Source organism: Anticarsia gemmatalis, chromosome 19 (assembly GCF_050436995.1).
Source record: "Anticarsia gemmatalis isolate Benzon Research Colony breed Stoneville strain chromosome 19, ilAntGemm2 primary, whole genome shotgun sequence".
Lineage (NCBI taxonomy): Eukaryota > Metazoa > Arthropoda > Insecta > Lepidoptera > Erebidae > Anticarsia > Anticarsia gemmatalis.
In genome coordinates, this window is record NC_134763.1 from 4,321,092 (window position 1) to 4,339,914 (window position 18,823).

The 18,823-nt window shown below is 34.5% G+C and overlaps 1 protein-coding gene across 4 annotated transcripts; it reads left to right on the top strand.

The window, feature by feature from the left end:
• Positions 1-564: 564 nt before the first annotated feature.
• LOC142981255 (transmembrane protein 245) lies at positions 565-18,819 on the top strand. 4 transcript variants are annotated; one of them, XM_076127034.1, is made up of 15 exons: positions 565-1,103; positions 2,234-2,380; positions 3,162-3,390; positions 3,623-4,187; positions 4,724-4,895; positions 5,318-5,485; positions 5,895-5,906; positions 6,305-6,497; positions 6,861-7,045; positions 7,478-7,612; positions 9,501-9,597; positions 12,664-12,835; positions 13,303-13,482; positions 14,830-14,857; positions 15,866-18,819. In XM_076127034.1, exons 1-14 carry the CDS (start codon positions 741-743, stop codon positions 14,849-14,851), a joined length of 2,640 nt encoding a protein of 879 aa, XP_075983149.1. In that variant the 5' UTR covers positions 565-740; the 3' UTR covers positions 14,852-14,857; positions 15,866-18,819. The 4 variants fall into 4 exon arrangements, with proteins under 4 accessions (XP_075983149.1, XP_075983150.1, XP_075983151.1 ...); XM_076127035.1 differs by lacking the exon at positions 14,830-14,857; XM_076127036.1 differs by lacking the exon at positions 5,895-5,906.
• The last annotated feature ends 4 nt before the right edge of the window (positions 18,820-18,823 follow it).

Sequence of the window (18,823 nt, forward strand, 5' to 3'; positions counted from 1 at the left end):
CTAGATTCTTATCTACGAAATTACAGAGATCTAATTTCTTCAGCGACAGACTAGATATAATAATATGAGCTTACAATTGCCTGGCTCAAAATGTAGTAGAAAAATCTTTGGGAAAATAGACCTAAGCCAGCACAAAGGAGATCAAGATAGACAACGAAAAGCTCTCCGAAGGTCATGGATATAACATGAGAGAAAACAGTCACACTCACAGTGGCCTGGTGTCGAAATATCCAACAGCCTTCCCTAATAACACAATTCAAACAACTAAAAGATCTTAGATCATAACCGCAACTTTCGTTGGTAGTTAACTTGAATTAAACCTCAAAGGTTCAAACCCGTACCCCTGCGCAGTACGTAGAATTTACTAGGCTTGAAACCAAAGACCTTTATTACAGGAATAACACTTTCTTACGATGATGAACGAGCATAAGATGAAAAAATCGTTTTTAAAAAAAGTATTGGTTTTTACTAAAAATCAAAATAATTTAATTCAAACATGCGTAAAATGGTTTTTATTTGTCAGAACTGTCAAGTGCCAAGCAAATCATCTGTCAAACGCCGGTCGTAAACCTGGAACGCACCTGTTCTAGTAGTCAATCAATCGAAATGTTCCCAAAAAATAATTAATAACTATGATCTCATAATTACTCAAATGTGGTTACTTCTATTTCTACTCTATTTATAATTATTTTAATGTTACAAACGTTTTATGTGTAGTAAATTTTAACCCCGGAAAAGCAATGCAGCAATCTCCGTTTGAGAATATATTCAATATTATAGGAGGTATAACGGAAGGGAACGAGAAGCCCATGAAACATGGGTTCTACAACGCCTTTGCTTTGTTTATTCTAGCAATATGTTGTGTCGCTGTGTACGTTTTATTTCTGATACTTGAGCCTTTTTTCAAACCTTTATTTTGGGCTTTACTTGTGGGATCTTTGCTTCATCCTTTCAAATATAAACTATCTAAGAAGCTGAAATCATGGTTCGAAGATCTGGAGAAGTCCAACACATCAGTGGTGTTTGGCTTGATGGGCATACCAGTAAATATAGTTAATTTTGCTTCTGATACTGTTGGTCAGCAGTTTCTAGACCATTATAAGGTGAGTAGACAATGTCTGTTATTAGTAATTTATTAAAGATTAATTTATTATATTTCTTTTTTATATTCATAACAGAACAATAAATTTATGAAACAATTTTATAGACACAAAAAAGAAGAGTTCTCAGTTCTACCTTTATTACTTTAATTGCCAACTGACTCTGCGGTTTAGTCTGTAGTTTAATCAACTGCTGGTTTGATTTCTAGATAGAACAAAGTGCTATTAGTCTATTTTTATTAGGATATTTCTTAACAGGTAGTAACACAGAGTTGGGGTAACTTGCCCGGTTAATTGCAACAGGCTCGCCTTTTGTTACACGGGTCTATTTTTAAATGGTATAATGTAGTTGTATATCAAACACCTTTAGGTAAAACATGCATTAATTAGTTTCTGTTTATTACATGTACTTATATTTATCTAAATATCTTTGAACTTGTTAACTTGTCATCATTGCAAGTACATATACTTAATAGATTACATTACCATTTATTGTTATCAATAATTAATTGCTCATCAGGTAAATCTAATGCTAATTGTAAGTGATTACATAAAACTATTTAGATTAATAATTATATTATCTTAAAAATCAGTATAGCAATAACATTTTGTGTTACACTGTACTATCAATATGTTAACAATAAAAATATAAAATCCTTGTTTACTTGATCTTTTTCACATCATCAATCTGTACATATTTCCTAATTATTATATTAAAGATATAGGTAGCTGTCAGGACCAATTGCCTGACCCGGTGACCTCAGACTTAGCCTCCCATGGCATTGTTGGGTTGAAGCCACAAGCTAGACCTATGTCTTTGTCTTACATGTGTATTAAAAATAATTCTTACTTATCCTTATAGAAAGGAAAATTCGTTTTAAACGTTTGTCCAACTTAAATGCACAAAGCTACTGAATTGGTTTAGATAAACATGTATTCTATTCTGAGAAACGCCAAAGCCAAATACTAAAAATGAATGAAAATGGAGAATAATACATCTTATATATACTCACTAGGCTAGGCTGTATGTATCTATCAGTGTCTAGCTGTCTTTTGCCTCACCAATGAATCATCAACCTAGCCTTCCTTCCAACTCTAATCTTATATGTGAAATTTTTTTTAATTATTTTCAGACAGTAATTGGGTTGCTGTCAGCCATATTTGTGATGCCATGGCTGTACAACTCTGTACCAAGGAGTTTTGTCTGCCTGTTCTGGCAGCTGAGCAGTTTCGTTGGCTTCTCTACAACCTTACTCATCAGTGTATGCAGCAGTTATATTGTAAGCATTTTTTTTAAATATATTTGGTTATAATCATTGGCCTGTATTCATCTATTGCAGATGAGGTCAGTTAGAATTAGTGCACTTTTGTTCAAGGCTCAAAAGGCCTATACTATATTTGTTTTTTAGTACATGGTAAAAGGAAGGAGACATTATGTTCTAATGACAAATTGTTTAAAATATATCATTGAATCATTCAATCTGAGTAATTAAATAAAGGCATTTTTTCTTAACATAAGCTAAATAATAAAGGTGTCATTCTGCAAAACCTATTTATTGACTAATAGTGTCTAATATAAATAATATGACTTAGTCATTTATGTTTAAAGTAAGCTATGACATAATTTTATTGCCTAGACCACTCCCAATTTTGTATTATGGATTCCCATGACAGTAATACAATGTATTAACAAATAGCTACAACTACAATTATAAGGAAAACTAATGGACTACCTTTTATCATGCTAATACAGGTGTAATAGCTAGTAAAATTCTACTGGAACTATAAATATTAATTAATTTAATGTAATAAATACGTAACTCTATTGGTATGTTGTCTATCTATAATATTTTCATGGTTGTAACCACAGTATTGGTTTAAAGAAAATTTGAATGGAGATAATTGGAGACTTAAGATCAGACATCTGATCTTCATTTAAAAGCAATTAGCCCTATGCTGTTAATAAATTTGACCATGACATATGATCTTTCGACAATAGTTACCTACCTAATTTAAATTTACCTAATTTAAATACAGCATAAATACTTCAAAACTTTTCAGACACTAACCATAGTGTTGGCCTACTTCATCAGTATATACGTACTATGGACACCACAGCGGGCGTCAATATTTCGTATTACATCACAAGTGATGTGGCTAGTGGTCTCGAGCTTCCTGGCCAGTCTCACAGGATCCCTACAAGTGTACACTTTTGTTATACTGCAAGCTATTTGCGTAACTGGTTTTGCTTTAGAAGTTTTAGACGTCCATAAGAAATTATTGGCTAGAGGTATGTATTCACTTTATAAAGGCTAAGTTTAAAGTATAGGTTCCCAACAGGGGTGATACCGACTCCTAATGGGCGCTGGAGCTTTCGAAAGGTCTCTTAGCAGGTCCTAAGGCTAATGATAAACAGTTTTCACTGTAAAGGGGTTGGTAGTCTATTAAATGTTGGGAACCTATAGTTTACAATATCGATTTGTAGGAGACAAATTTCAAATAATATGACAATATTTTTACAGACCCAGAAGCGTCTTTAATATTAGCATTGCACAAAGCATTTCTAAATGAGCATATAGCGGAAAAACCAATCGATGAAAAGCCTCCTGAAGTAGCACAAACGGAAAGTGAGCCTGAAACTACACCAGAGAAAGACACTCCATCTCCGGTCACTCCCGAAACGATTGTCAAAAGAGGCAGTTGGACTGCCAACGAGCCTATACAAAGCTCTCCAAGACACGCCAAAATGTTGTACAAAACTAGAACATTATCTGCCTTGCCATTGTCTAACAACAAATTGAAGGCAGAGTCACGGTTCCTAGCAGCGTTCAAACAACGATCCCTCGACGAAAACTATATGAAGAACAATTTCGACAATGATGAAGAAACAGCTTTATATTTCAAGCTGCTGTTCTTTGGGTGTCTTTGTATGCTCGTGTGGAAGCACATCTGGTTGTTACCAGTTACACTTTTCTTTTTGGCCATACATGTGCTGAAACGGCTGTTGAATTACTTCGGTGTGTGGCTGTTCTTTGAAAATCATTATAATAATGTTATGGGGAAAGTGAACAACTGGTGGACTGTAAGGTAACTATGAAGTTTATTGTGTAAATTTATAACACTGATTTATATTTACCACTATTTTAAGTTCAAGGCAATCAGATACGACAGCATTTATTTCGAAGGTTGTGATATTTCGGGCTAAATGGCGTGTTTGAACACTTAAACGAAGGTCACGCTAAGAAATTATGTAGTTTTCTATTGGTAAAGGAAAAAAAATAGGTTTCTTTTGTATAAAACAAAACTCATGTTTCTTACGCTAAATATACGGTAATATAAGCAGTGATAACCGAGTGGTATAAGTTAGCAGCTCCCACGTTAGTGGTTGACGGATTGAACCCGGGGCAACACAGCAATGAATTTTCGAATTTATGGGTGTATTAGAAATAATTGTCACTTGCTCTAACGTTGGGGGAAAACACCGTGATGACACCGTGCATGCGAAACATTTGTTAATTTATGAGAGCATGCTAAGTCCCCCTTCCTCCTTCCTCCACTCTGGAGTGGAACAGCAACGGATTAAAAAAATATATATGCATATACGGTATTAATTTGTATTGCAGGCAATCAGCTCTAATGCCCGCGCACGTGCGTGGTATTGGCAAGATGTTGTCTATTTGTAACGCGAGCACACGCGAGGTGGCGTACAGCTCCGTCGACACGGTGTCCACTTGCATCGTCATTGTGGGACTCATCATGTTCCTGGCGGTAGCTACCGTATTCATTTGTATACAGGTAAACTATTACTATTTTGACATTAAAGTTATATTTCAATTGGTTTTGATTTCAAATCCTGCTTTAAATTCCTAAAGTATCTACTGTGTAAAGAAAATAAAGTGTTTAGGGAAGTTACTCACTAAAAGCGCTTTTGTGCAAGCTCTTTGCAGAGCGACTATTTCCAGGATTATTACTATAACGTCCAAAGGCTTAATTGGTGGCGTCAAGTAAGATTACATCGATTCTGAATCGCATTTGTATGATTTCTAGACTGTATTGTAATTCTCGAGGTGCATACTGACAGAATGTTCATAGGGGTATAGACTGTACCCTTAAATCACTTTAATTAATAGTCGTTGGTAACCTCTTTCTTACTACTTACTATTCAAACAAATTTGACAATGGATTTTTTATCCTTATAATTCTGTTACCTATTCCAGATATACTCCGAGGCTATAGTAGTAGTGCAGCTCAGTGGCAGCTTACTCAACAGTACCTACGTACAAAACAGTGAACTACACGCGTACCTGCCAGAGGGATGGGAAGAGAAACTCGACTCGCTCATCGACAACGCATATACGTATGGAAGGGAAGGAATCTCAACAGCGGTAAGAATGTTTATAGATAATGTAAATTTTACAGCGTTATCACACAAGGCGTGTTTTTGGCGTACATTTTTGCCTTGCCGTTTTAACAAAGAAGGAAACCTATTTTTTTGCAACATGACGCCACGTAACGAAATACGCGTGGAATCGAATTAAAATTTCTTGTTCAGTGTTGTTGTGTGTTGACAAAACACTTGATACGATACCGTAAACTTAGATTTATTTGGTCGATCGGTTATAGACATCGGGATCGCCCCATGGTTACCCCATGGTCGATGATCACTACGTGGTCGACGGGATATCTGGTCAAAAAAACGCCTAGTATGATACAGCTTTAAATGTTGTGAAAAAGTTTGTTTTCAGTTTATAATTTACTTCTTTTCCTTTGTGCTTACATTTGGAACTATTAAAGTTTGATCGACTTGTAAGTAATCATTACAGAATTATGTAGAGTGCTCATTACATTATCGTATTGTGTTAAACCTTGTGACGTATAGCCATTTAAGGAATTGAGTTGTTTTCTGCCCAATGTTACATAAAAGTAACAATTTTGAATTATTGATTCAATAAAGAAAATACATTGTCAGTTTCGGTTTTCGACTTCGAATACATAATTTCATCAACAGTTTATTTGTTTAGGCTTGCTTTCTTCCTACGCTGATTTCGGTGGTGTTCATCGGTCAAGCATAAAAATGTACACTCACACTTTCATACGTGGCCTATTTTTCCATGTTATACGCAACAGACGGTGCGCCTGACCGACGTACGTGACGAATTCAGCGTAGGAGGAAATAAAGCCTTATTAAATTTATTCTACGACAGGTAAAAAGCATCTTAAAAGAAGGCGATCCAGAGAAGATTCATCGTGTAGAGCAACAAATACTGGAGCTATGGGACCGAGTGTATCAGAGTTGGGTGTCGGGCCATTTCGCCGCGTCTGTGGGGCCGCAAGTTGACAGTTCAGCCATACAAGACTCATGGGATAGCTTCGTCAATGACGTCTCTAATACCCCCGGTATTTATGACTTGGTTTCTTTATAAACTTTTCAAGTAGTTAAGGATTACTTTAAGCAAACTTTTCTCCTGCACATTTCAGCAAGTTATATTATACGTATGGCAATGTTTTTTTGGTGATTGTTCATTAATTATTGAGTGCGGTTGGCGTGCGTTCTTTCTCGTTATTTTCACATGAAAATAACTTAATATTTATCTGATTCGAAGTATAGTCTTAACAGTAAGTTTTCTGAACGTACTTCAGAAAATAGTTCTTACGGCACCCGCCACAGTGCTGATCAGGTTTGTCAGTTGCAGCCGTAGTAGCAGGTAGCCGGTTGCAGAGAATGATAGAAAATCAAACAACAGTGTTTTTGTTCACCAGGTATATTCGACTACTCCGGCATAGTGAACTGGGTGCAGGCCAACCTGGGCACTCTGAGCGCCATAGCGACGAGCATCTGGGCACCGCTCGCTAGCAACGTGTCGCTATTGGCCGGCTCCGTGGGCGCGCTCACCTCTTTACTACTCTGTGGCGGCAGCGCTCTCATCAACATGTTTATTAACTTGGTAATACTTTGTTTTATTAGGACTCTATGACTATTACCATGTAGGCCTACGCTGACAGTAATTGTTCTATCCAAACTCGTAACCCTATTGTAAATCAGAAACAGGATACAAATTTTGGGCCTTTACAAACATCTCGAGTTGTATATCTCGAATTACAACTAGTGTACTTTTGGCGGTTACTATGTAGTACATTGCGGCTCCGACTTAAAGTATTAATTATCATTTTTCGGAAAACAGCAGTGTACTGCAGTTTCTCTTAAATAGTTGTCAACTGAAATACACAATACGCATGCTGGAACAACTTTTCATAGACCATACTTTTTTTTGCTTAAACTTAAACATGCGGCCTTGGCACACACTGGTAACGACGTGAACCGTTAACTACTGCGTCTCGGATGTCGCCAAATTATCTTTAATTTCTATATTCTACAGGTGGTGTTCTTCACAACACTATTCTACCTATTAGCTTCGAGCAACGCGCTATACAAGCCAGTGGAGGTGATCACGCAAGTGCAGCCCAACTTCGGTCCCAGGCTTGGTATTGCGCTCTCTGTGGCCATCAATCAGGTAAATTAAGTCACATTGGATATTGGATAAGGTTGAAGTTTCATAAAATACTAACGAGCTGGCCCGACTTTGTCCAGGTATAATGCAATTTTATCCCGTTAGTTCCATTCTCGTGTAAATTTTATTCCATCCAATACAAACCTTGTTCCGGCTGTTGTAAACATAAGAATAAAAACAATTTAGTACATACATTTTGATGATTCATTTTTATTTATACAGATTCGTTTGATGTTTGAACGACACCACTGCACCTATTGCAGTATAACTCGTACTTGTTCTTATATACTTTTATCAAAATCGCTCCCCTCGTGATGCAGATGCATACGAAAGAGAAAGTATTGTTCTTAGATAAGACAAGTGTTCTGTTTCCATTCTAAAACAAATATTTGAATTCTACACATAAACTTATTATTAACAAATTTAAGGAAGGCGGAAGTAATTAAATTTGTATAATATTATAAAAACATATTTTCCTGTTTGTTTATTCGTAATAGGTACATCGTATGTAGTAATAATACGTCCTACAAACTCGAAATTCTAATTAATAAAAAATATGCGTAATATCCCAGTGACCTGACCCACCAAAGATTGTCTAATCAAACGTTATTATGTCATCTTAGAGATCCGTTATAATCACGCCTTATTTTCCAAAATGTTCTACTTTTGATATACATCTTATATTTAAAACTTTGCGCTCGTTAAACTGCTAATAATAAATAATTACGTACATACATAAAATCACTTCTTCTTCCCATGTGGGTAGGCAGAGTCCAGAGAATACCACTTAGTAAGAAATAACTGTCTAAAGTTCAAACTTTAAACTTTCTAAACGTACAAAAAAGCAAAGAAAACATCGTTAATGGTGATCTTTGCTAATAGCATTCCTCGTGAAGGTTATAATGCTTTACAATTTTCTTTTAATTCGGATGGTAGATTGAAAGAATAATGTTTGAAACAATACAACTTAAAACTTTTATTTTGATGTGTCTTGTTATACAAAACCAGTGTGTTAATTCTGTTGTCATACCTTATTTAATAAGTAAGTAAATAGAGAAACCTAACTTACTTGTGATCAGTACAATGTGCTGTACAAATACAATTTAAATATTTTTGATTAATCTATTTGTATTGGCGTCAATTGAGCGATCCCTAACAATATAGTGTTTAAACTCATAAAAAAAAAGCTATTGAATAGATAAACTACCGCTAAATGTACCAAATGACTTCACAATCATGAGTCCTAAACTTTAATCATTGGATTTTAAAAAGGATAGTAAAGTAGGTATCAAAGAACCATTTCTATTTATTTTTATAGCGCAATCGAACCGATTTACGAGTTCCAATTTCGTTCTCAATAAAGGTTATCAGAATAGCTGGAATTAATATAGAATTACTAACGAAGTGATAACGGACCAATCACGCTGTTTATTCATATTATTCAATCATTTACGCCGTTTACTGTTTAGCCCAATTATTAGCTAACAAATAGCCATTTTACGTCGCAGTTTCTTTGCCATATTAAATACTAGCTTGATTGATTGATTGGCGTGATTGAATAACAGACAGACAGACAAAGTTACTTTCGCATTTATAATATTAGTATCGATTTACAAAATGCAATGCAATTCCTGGGCAAAGGTCCTTTCCCGGAATGCGAGAAGGAATTAGGCTTGATTCAAGTTTTTCCATTTTTTTATTGCTTATTACCGCCCCACTGCTGGGCAGGGGTATAAAAATTGAGGGCAAGGCTTGGCGTTTTTCCAATAACATAAAAAAATAATAAACTTAACCCATTAATGTCCCCACTGCTAGACAAGGGTCTTCTCCCATATTTAGGGAGGTGTAATTTTATAGTGTGTCAATTCATTATATAATCTATGTATTTCAGGTGTTTAGAGCTTCGTTCAAGATGGCATTGTTCTACGGGCTGTGGACGTGGCTGGTACATAACTTGTTCGGCGCCAAAGTTGTGTATCTACCATCAGGTAAGATTTTAAACTCACAATACCTACAGCCTTATATTCATTCATGTTCGCAGTTAAAACGCTTAAGTTATTGAGTATCGTGTCTCCTCGTTGATAATTAAAAAATCTTATTGATATATTAATTATACTTATCTTTTTGTAATTCCCCACACGCAATGTTATTACAAATGTAATAAGCTTCACAAATAAAAATGGACGATAAAATTGCAAATGAAATATGACTTCGTACTGAATCATACTTATTTATAGCAAAAATTAAACGTTTAGCTGTACTATCTACTATAGTGAGTTAAAGGTATGTTGTAGAAAATATTCCATTATCCTTCCACTATCCTTGTTATCTAAAGGCCAGGGACATATATTTTACAAACATACAACAAAGCTGACCTTAGTATAAAATGTACACGTGCTGATAAAACTTAAAAGCATTCAGCAAATACCACAATTCCGTACCTAAACGCGGATACAAGTAGAAATAAACGTTTGCCAGACGAGTCAATAAACTTTCGATAAAATTCGATAATTCATGAATGTGATGACGTCACACGGTTGGGAATTATCTCAGGATGATATTCAGTCGGTGTTGCGGTACTTTTTATATTAAACGTGTGTATCTCGGAGTAGAGAGATAGTGTAGTTTCTGTAGACACGTTAGTGATGGCTTATTGTAACGTGTTGTTGCTCGCCATCCTCGTGCAGTCTGCTGTGAGTGTGAGAATCAACTTCACGAGCTGCCAGGACCCGGAGTGGTCTTGTGGAGACAATATACCGAATGAAATTGTCTACAGTTGCACCGCGTTAAGGAGTACTGTAAGTATTCATTATTTATGATGTATAAAAGTTCCATGATTGCTTTTGTTGATTAATTATATCTAAAAAATAATCCGAATGTGGCTAGGTTTTGAGTAAGTAACAAAATAATTAAAAATAAATTGATATTTTAACTTTATTCAGAAATGCCTTCATATGCCTTTTGAGATGCCTTCAATTATATTTAAGACCTTATGTAACATGTAACCAAAAATCACACTAATAAATGAATTTGAATTTGAATTTGAATATTCTCAAATGTAGTGAAACTTGACATCTATTTTTGGTATCGTATTAAAATCTGTTAGTAGAAGCACGATTTTGTGTAAACTTTTTCCACATCATAAATCTAGTTTGCTTTATCTTTTCAGGATTTCATTATACACCTAAAGGATTACTACACGGATCATATAACGAGCGTCACAGTACAAAACTGCAGAGATTTGCGCGTCGTACTCGACTGTCCCATACTGCAGCGAACCTCCCAACTACAACGCTTCAGGGTTAAAGACTGCGACAGACTTGAGTTCATCTCACTATCAACCAACTCCCTACTACAAACACCGCCCGAAGTAGACATACAAAACGTCAAACAAGTCGTCTCTTTACCAAGTCGCATGTTCAAGACCCCTACATCAACCACAGAATTAAAGTGCCTCGGTGCTCCAACATTAAAGAAAATCCGAATAACAAACAGCAAAATAAATACAATAAATACTAGAGCGATTTATAACGTGACTGGCATTAAAAGTATCGAATTCGATAACGTTACAATAACAGATGTACGTAATGAAGCCATTGAGGCTATTGTGAGCACTGACTCAGTGTTTACGATCACTAGTAGCACTATCAACAATTTGGAAAGCAGAGGAATAGTCGTACAAAGCTCTTCTGTGTTCATATCTTATAATACATTCAACGTTATTACCGCGGGCAGTATCAATATTACTGCAGATAACTTGCATGTAATTGGTAATAAGTTCAAAGAAATACAAGCGGACGGACTCGTCTTTAAATCAGTCAATACAGATATATCGCAGAACGATATAACTAAACTCAAAACGAATGCATTAAAGAGCGTCAAATGTGTGCGGAAAAGGTCAAATAAGCTACAATTTACGTTCTCAAGGAATAGAATTGAGAACATTGAGCCACACTCTATAACATTTGATTATACCAGTTGTAAATCAGCTGGAACTACAGTAGCATTCACGAACAACAAAATTGACTGCAAATGTCGGAACATCGCATTTCTTAACTCCGCAACTCCGAACGGAGAACTAAACACTATAATTTTGGACAGTACAAACAACAACACGTGTTTATCCGCACCTTGTACGTTACCGGTCGATGTAGTGAAGATTTTGTTAGAGAGTGACATGTGTCAGCTGACGCTTGATCCGCAAGTCATGTGCTTGTTGTACAGCGACAAACATTCGAACAACGAAGTGACCACTGACGAGGATGTCACCGAACCGGCTCCTACGTTCTACTTGATACGACAGGCTAACTCGCCTAATGGAGACGCGAGTGCAGCTATGACGGCAGTTGACAAAGACGACTTACTAAAAGACAGTCATTTGAATATGACTAACAGAACGGCTATCAAAGTTGTATTCGATTCGTCTAAAGATTTCGTGGAAACTTTGAGAAGTACGAGTACATCTCATCGAAGGCCTGCTGAAGAGCCAAAGACTGCTCCAAGAGAGGAATATGTGAATCGTTGCGTCGGCTCTCAGTGCAGGAATAATGTAGCTTACGACAGACAAAAAGCTCTGGACTTTTATAAATACGTATACGCACAACTACGACCACCCAGGCTTAACGATAATAAGAAAAAGAAAACTTGATTGTTTTATTTTAATCATTCATATTAAACGTTATTTAAAAAACTTATCGTTTCAATTTGACCTGTTATAGTTATAAAAGACGGTCCTGTTTGTGATCAAAATTTTATCACTATTTTATACATACACTCACATACATACTTTTGAATTCCTTTTAAATACACATTCAACATCAACAATGCACAAATATAGATATTATCATTATACGTTTCCCATACACAGGCATCTCTTAATCGGAGGCGTGAAAAAAGGCTCTTTATAGTCTTATTTGCTCAGCAATACACATTACATTACATTCCATTTTATTACGTTAGTTAAGTCTACAAAACCATTTTACTGTACAGACCTTTCGGTTAGTTTCCATCAGCCTTCATGTCACTAAGCAGTTTGTTCCGTAATCTTTCCACAGTGCTAGCAGCAGTGTTAGGTGCCGCGCCGTTCCTAGGTCCGTATCTAGCGGGTATACCGGCCGCGCTGGACGTGTGGCTGCAAGGACGACCCATGGCCGCGTTGTTGCTGCCCATAGCACAAGCGGCGCCGATAGCCTTCCTTGATGCAGCTGTGTACGCCGAGATTAAAGAGTAAGTGCATTTTGACTTGCCGGCTTACTCTTGACAGAAACAAATTCGAATTCGATTGAATCCAATTTAATCTAAAATTTTACTTAAGCTCGAATCGAGTCGGAAATAAGAGCACTATTCCGAAGGACTTGATTTTCGAAACGATATTGCGATGTTTTAGATTCGTTCAGAAGTGGTAATGGTACTTATGCATAGAAAGAGTAAAGGAAGACTTCCGAGACGAAAATAGTTTATTTATTTGCAATAATTGTTAATTGCTGCCGTCACTTAACTAATAGAATGGTTTTGTTCTTTTTTTATCGATAGAATTATATTCTTGAATCATCAATATTTGAAATAAAGTACAAAATTAATGATATACATACATAAAATCACGCCCCTTTCCCCATATCCATTCCCATACAGAAATAATATACTTTTTAAAATAGGGGAACAACCAGTCTCATTGTTTTTGTTTCCTTTTCAAGTGGCGGACATCCATACGTCACCGGGCTGGCTATAGCAGGAGGTATATTCTACTTGGGACCGGAGGGAGCGATCCTGGGTCCCCTACTACTGTGCTGCTTGATGGTGGTCCTCAACCTCTCATCCACTTTCCTACGAGACACACCTTCGGAGGAAAGAGCTGCGTTCCACTCACGTGTCAGGTAAATTTATGGTTTGTACCACAATTAAAGCGATTGTCTGTGATACAACAATTATAATTATGTAACAATTTGTGTAGTCGCAAGTAAAGTGACAACTATAGACTCAGCTATCAAAAAACAAACTTCGTTTTATATAGCAAGGATATAATACTTTTTCCTGAATAAGTTTATGTAGGGAAAACGGTAAAAACGTCCAAATAGAGCTGTCTATATTATTTATTTCATATGTTATTTATATGTGGAACATTTAACAATACATATTAGCATAGTCTAGAAAATTGTTGTATCGTAGACGAAGCTATATACGTACAAACTTCCCCTTTTCGATTTCGAGTGATTTGTGTTCCGCGTGCAAAATTATCCCCCGCCTTGAACTTTGGATTGTTTTCCATCCCTTTGAGAGATTGTATTATTTGTAAACGACTACATACCGACTAGTAGTTGATAAAATATTATTTTAATTTAATTGTGTAAATATAAATATACTCGAATAAAACTATATCAATGACAATAATTTTAAAAGCCGGTTTCACAAGCTTACGAATAAGTATTAGACAGCCCATCTGCTTAACAAAGTGACAGCAAATGTTTGGAAACCACTGTCAAAAGTTCCATCCGAAAAGTTATTTCATACTGGTACAATAAGCGTATCACGTATCTCAGTTGACAGCTAGTGTACGTCAAATTGATAGCCATTATTCAGTACATTGCTGGTTTGATGTGATGTGTTAATAATTTTAATCTAAGGGAGAAATCAATGCACAGCATAGTCTTTCAAATAGTTGTCAACTGATATATGTGATAGCCCGCTAGGGGTGTTGAAACCAGGCATAAGTCTTCTACTGAATCTCTATCTACCTCTTCAATTATAAATAAACAGAAGACCGTATTGAAACAGCACTCAATTTTAAGTAACACTTGAAAATACTACAGAAGCCGTGAGTGTGAAAGAGACAGCAAGACAATAATTTTCTACCAGTCAATTCAGCTACTGTTTATGAAACGTCAAAAACACACTTGTATAGAAATACGACATAGTGACGTCACAATGTCGTATTTTCGTTGGCATCAAATTATTACCGATTATAATATTTCAATCTATTATAAATTATATTCATTTTAACATTTATAACGAAATATACATAGCCTAAGCATTTTTAATTAGCCTTTTGCTAGTATAAATTTAATCAGTTTCAGTTGACCTAGTAAAATACCCATACTATTACTTATTATTGAGTGATGTTTCATCGGTCATAATTGTATTTCATTTCGTCAGTATAATAAATGTGTAGAAGTAATTTGTATACTTTTGATTATATACTTTTCTCTGATGTTCTCTTGACTTAGGTCATTGTTGGGATGTTTTTAAAATAAGGTGTGTATTTGTGAAATAAGCTTGACATATTATTACGTTTTGCACCAATATTTTTATTTCCTTTTAAGCACGTTAGTGTCTTAAGATTAGATAATAGAGTCATATGGTTTTAAGGTTATTAAAAAGTTATATTTTAAATGAATGTTTGCTTAATTGCAGTGGTAAGTGTTTGTATTTTATATGCATGCTTCAAATGCTATATATTATATTTATGGCATGCAGTAGTCTTTACGTATTTCTTTAGTATATACAAATTGCAATCATAATATGTGACAATTGTCGAACGACGAATTGTGTACGAACTTAATGTTTTGTTTGGTATTTGCTTTCGTTTCTTGAGTATGCCTTCTGATATAAACTGTTTCTATTATAATTTATTATTGACGTAGTATATTTCTTTCTGTTTAATTTCATAAGTGCGGTTCCGTATCTTTATGTATGTCTTTTACTTCTCTCCTTTCTACTTAAAATAAAAATATAACTTTAATTCTTCCAACTATGGTGACACGTCATTGAATCTCTTCTATTGTACATTTCTATCAAAATATGCTAAATAACAATTTATTTATATATATATATATATATATATTCGCACATATATACGAAGACTATTACTCGAAATATGCAGCCTCCGTTTATTCTTATTTGAATGATGACTATTTGTAAAATAAGGGGCGTTTTCACAGACCAATCTTTGTATGCGAAATGACAAGCACCCTTCACCCTTGTATTTCTCGTAGTAAATAGAAAAGTTCACGTACGAATACGTATACACACGTATACGCTACAAAATGAATCTAATTTGCCCTTGTTGAAAAAATGCCTTGAGAACTATGTTTACAAATTATATTCTTCTGAATTTCTAAACAATGAAATTGCGACTATTTCTAAAAATTCAGATCACGATATTTTTATTTTGTATATAAATTGTAAGTCTTCTTATCTCTGTGCGATTCGGTATAAGCTTTAATATACTGTGTATTATAATAAATGGATGTTTCTTTACAGGCTCGGTGCTTATCTCTGATGGGCTTGCATGGACCACTAACATTGTGTCGAGATCATGTCATTTATGTCAATTTATCGAAGCAATCTATTCGAAATGTCTTAAGTAACATTATTCATTTATACTGTGGGACAAATTTAATGCAGAAAGAAATAAAAGCTTTCTTGTTGCTTGGCTCAACGCGATCTCAGGATTTGAGCCGAGGATGTGTTACCAATTCAATGGTATGAAATTTTAAGTTACATACTTAGTTCAAGACTATACCTTGCCAAAGTTTGCTCTCTTTTTAATATATATTCTAACATATCGGAGTATAACTATAACTATAGTCTTCGGCCAGACTGACCCTCCAAAGTGATATTTTACAATGTTATGTTTAAAAAATATTGTAATTCTTATAAAATGTTTTCTCGCTGCCTCAAATTTGTCCTGTCGTATACTTGCGATATAAAAATGTTAATCATTAACGTTAAAAGACAAACTTTCGCACGCTACATGTCGCTCGCCGCTGAACAAAATATCGACGTTAAAAAAGCATATTTTTATGATATTATTGCATGCCGATGCGTATTCTAAATTGTGCTGTCGTATTTATGTATTTAAGCAATACTGACTTGGTGTCAAATATTGACTTTAAATAACGCCAAAATATATGTGTATTATTATGTAATAATATATGTCGCAACTAGATGTAATGCGTTTATATTTTGTGTGCAAATTTAAGCTATATCGTATATTTTTTGTAACAAAATCTCAATGAAGTAATACCAGTTACGTTTGTGTTGTGTTTAAATTATTTGTGACGTTTTAAATTACAAATCTGTTTGTTGTATAGGCGCTTGTTTCACTACCGTTTCATAAGAATATTAATTGCTATTTTAGCAGCCTACATTTTCAGATACGAAATTAAGGTAATGGAAGGAAGGTAGCAAAAATATTTTAATATGAACTGAGTAACTTGAACTAGTACGCACTATGTCTGCCGACATGCGCCTTATGTCGTTACAAAACAAACAGTTTTTATATATTTTCGTGGCGGTAATGTTACAAGCAAGCTTATAATTTCCGCCTTATACTATTTGACAACTCAATTTCTTAAAGTTGGAATAAGTTGTCCACTTTATAAAGTGGAATTGTAGCCAGTAAGTATTTATTCAGAGATTTTTATTATATACGTTATTTATTTGTACCTATTATACGTGTGACATAAAAGTTTTATTTACAAAACAACGATGGAGTTTTAAAATTTATAAAAATAACGAATGGTTTTTAAATGTTGAGTAATAAAGCGAATTATTTTGTCGTAGACACACTTTTCTTATTAGTGGTCTAGTGAGGTAATGTATTAAAGCTATAGTCAATTTAAATTAAGGCAACTGCTTCCAAATAAGATGGTGTCGTTCAGAAGCGGGTTAGAATAAATTGAAACATTTAAATTGGGGATTTTTCTATGTACCTTTGTACACCTTCTGTGCACGGGTACTCTCTACATAGTGGTCCATACATTTGGCAGGGAAAAATGTATGTGAATGATGATGAAAAAAGGGAAAAAATATATGGAAACAGTAAAAGGTCAGTGACCCGCTTCTGTAATAGTGACTGAAACGTAATCTTTGTAACTAGTCTTTTACTAGCGGGTAGTAATAATTAAATAAAATTGTAATCATGAACTTACGTACTTTTGACTTTTAGTATTAAAATGCATTTAGTTTTTGTTATTCAGTATATTGAGTACAAAAAATTACTAGAAGGTGATATGTATTTTTTATCTTTCTAAGGTAATTTTCGACTACAATTTACAGTCGTTAGCAGAAACGTCAATATTACTCTAAGTTTATAAAGAACCTTAGCTGTCATTTAAAATGAGCCGTTTGCACATGATTACAATTTCGTTTTTTAATCTATAAAGATGCTTTTATAAACGAGATTGCTTCACCATTTCTTACAAGATAACTGACTAAATCGAGTGAGAAAAAGGAATGTTTTCATTATTATTGTGGCCTTATTGAGGACTTGGACGATAAACGGTTCGAATGTACGTAAAGAGAGATGGAAAAATAAAGAAAATGCATTTGGAATGATCCATTAATTATGACGTCAAAGGATATTAATGTTACCACACAGGCCTCAGAATATATAATTATGTGAAGTGGTGAAACACGAAATGTGATGATTAATTTGTAAAAATGGTGCTTTTTCAGTATACATATTGTTATCGAGACGAGTCTCTGTTGCAATAACTTTTGTTAAGGCCTCTTTAAGGTAAGGGCCTTCTTTTAATTAGCAATAGCTATGAATCTTATAAATCCAACATATGGAGAAAATGTTTTGTATATTTTTGTATTATTTTTATATTGGCACCAGCTTTGTTTTACTTGTAATATAAATAATTACTAATGCTATTGTACGCATGGACGATCGCATTGCTAAAATGTATTCGTACAATATGAGGGTAGCTATAATTTTAAAGTAATAAATGTTCACTTAGATTTTCGTTCCTTAAAGATACTCAAATGAAATTGGTATTAACCGAAGTAAATAAACTAATATAATCGATGTTTGAAATAGAACTTATTGTTGATAATATTGTAATAATGTACGTGTAACAGTAATTTATATGGAAGAAGTCTTGATATAACTCTTTCTTCAAACTGTGACTCAGTCTGTCAACTTTTCCTTGCCACTCTGTAACTCTAGCTACCCACTCCATCTTTACTATAAAACTATAAACTATACTACAGAACTATATTGTATAATAAAATATAATAGCTGTAAAATATTGATATTTGAAAAAAATCAGCAAGCCCTTACCAGTTCGTAAAAAATCGTCCAAAGATTAATTTAGAAGCTCATAATTGTACTATATTATATTGCAGGTACTTATAATTAGTTTGTAATTACGCACGCATATTCGCATTGTTAACTCAAATATATCATAAATTAATTTGCTATTTTATACT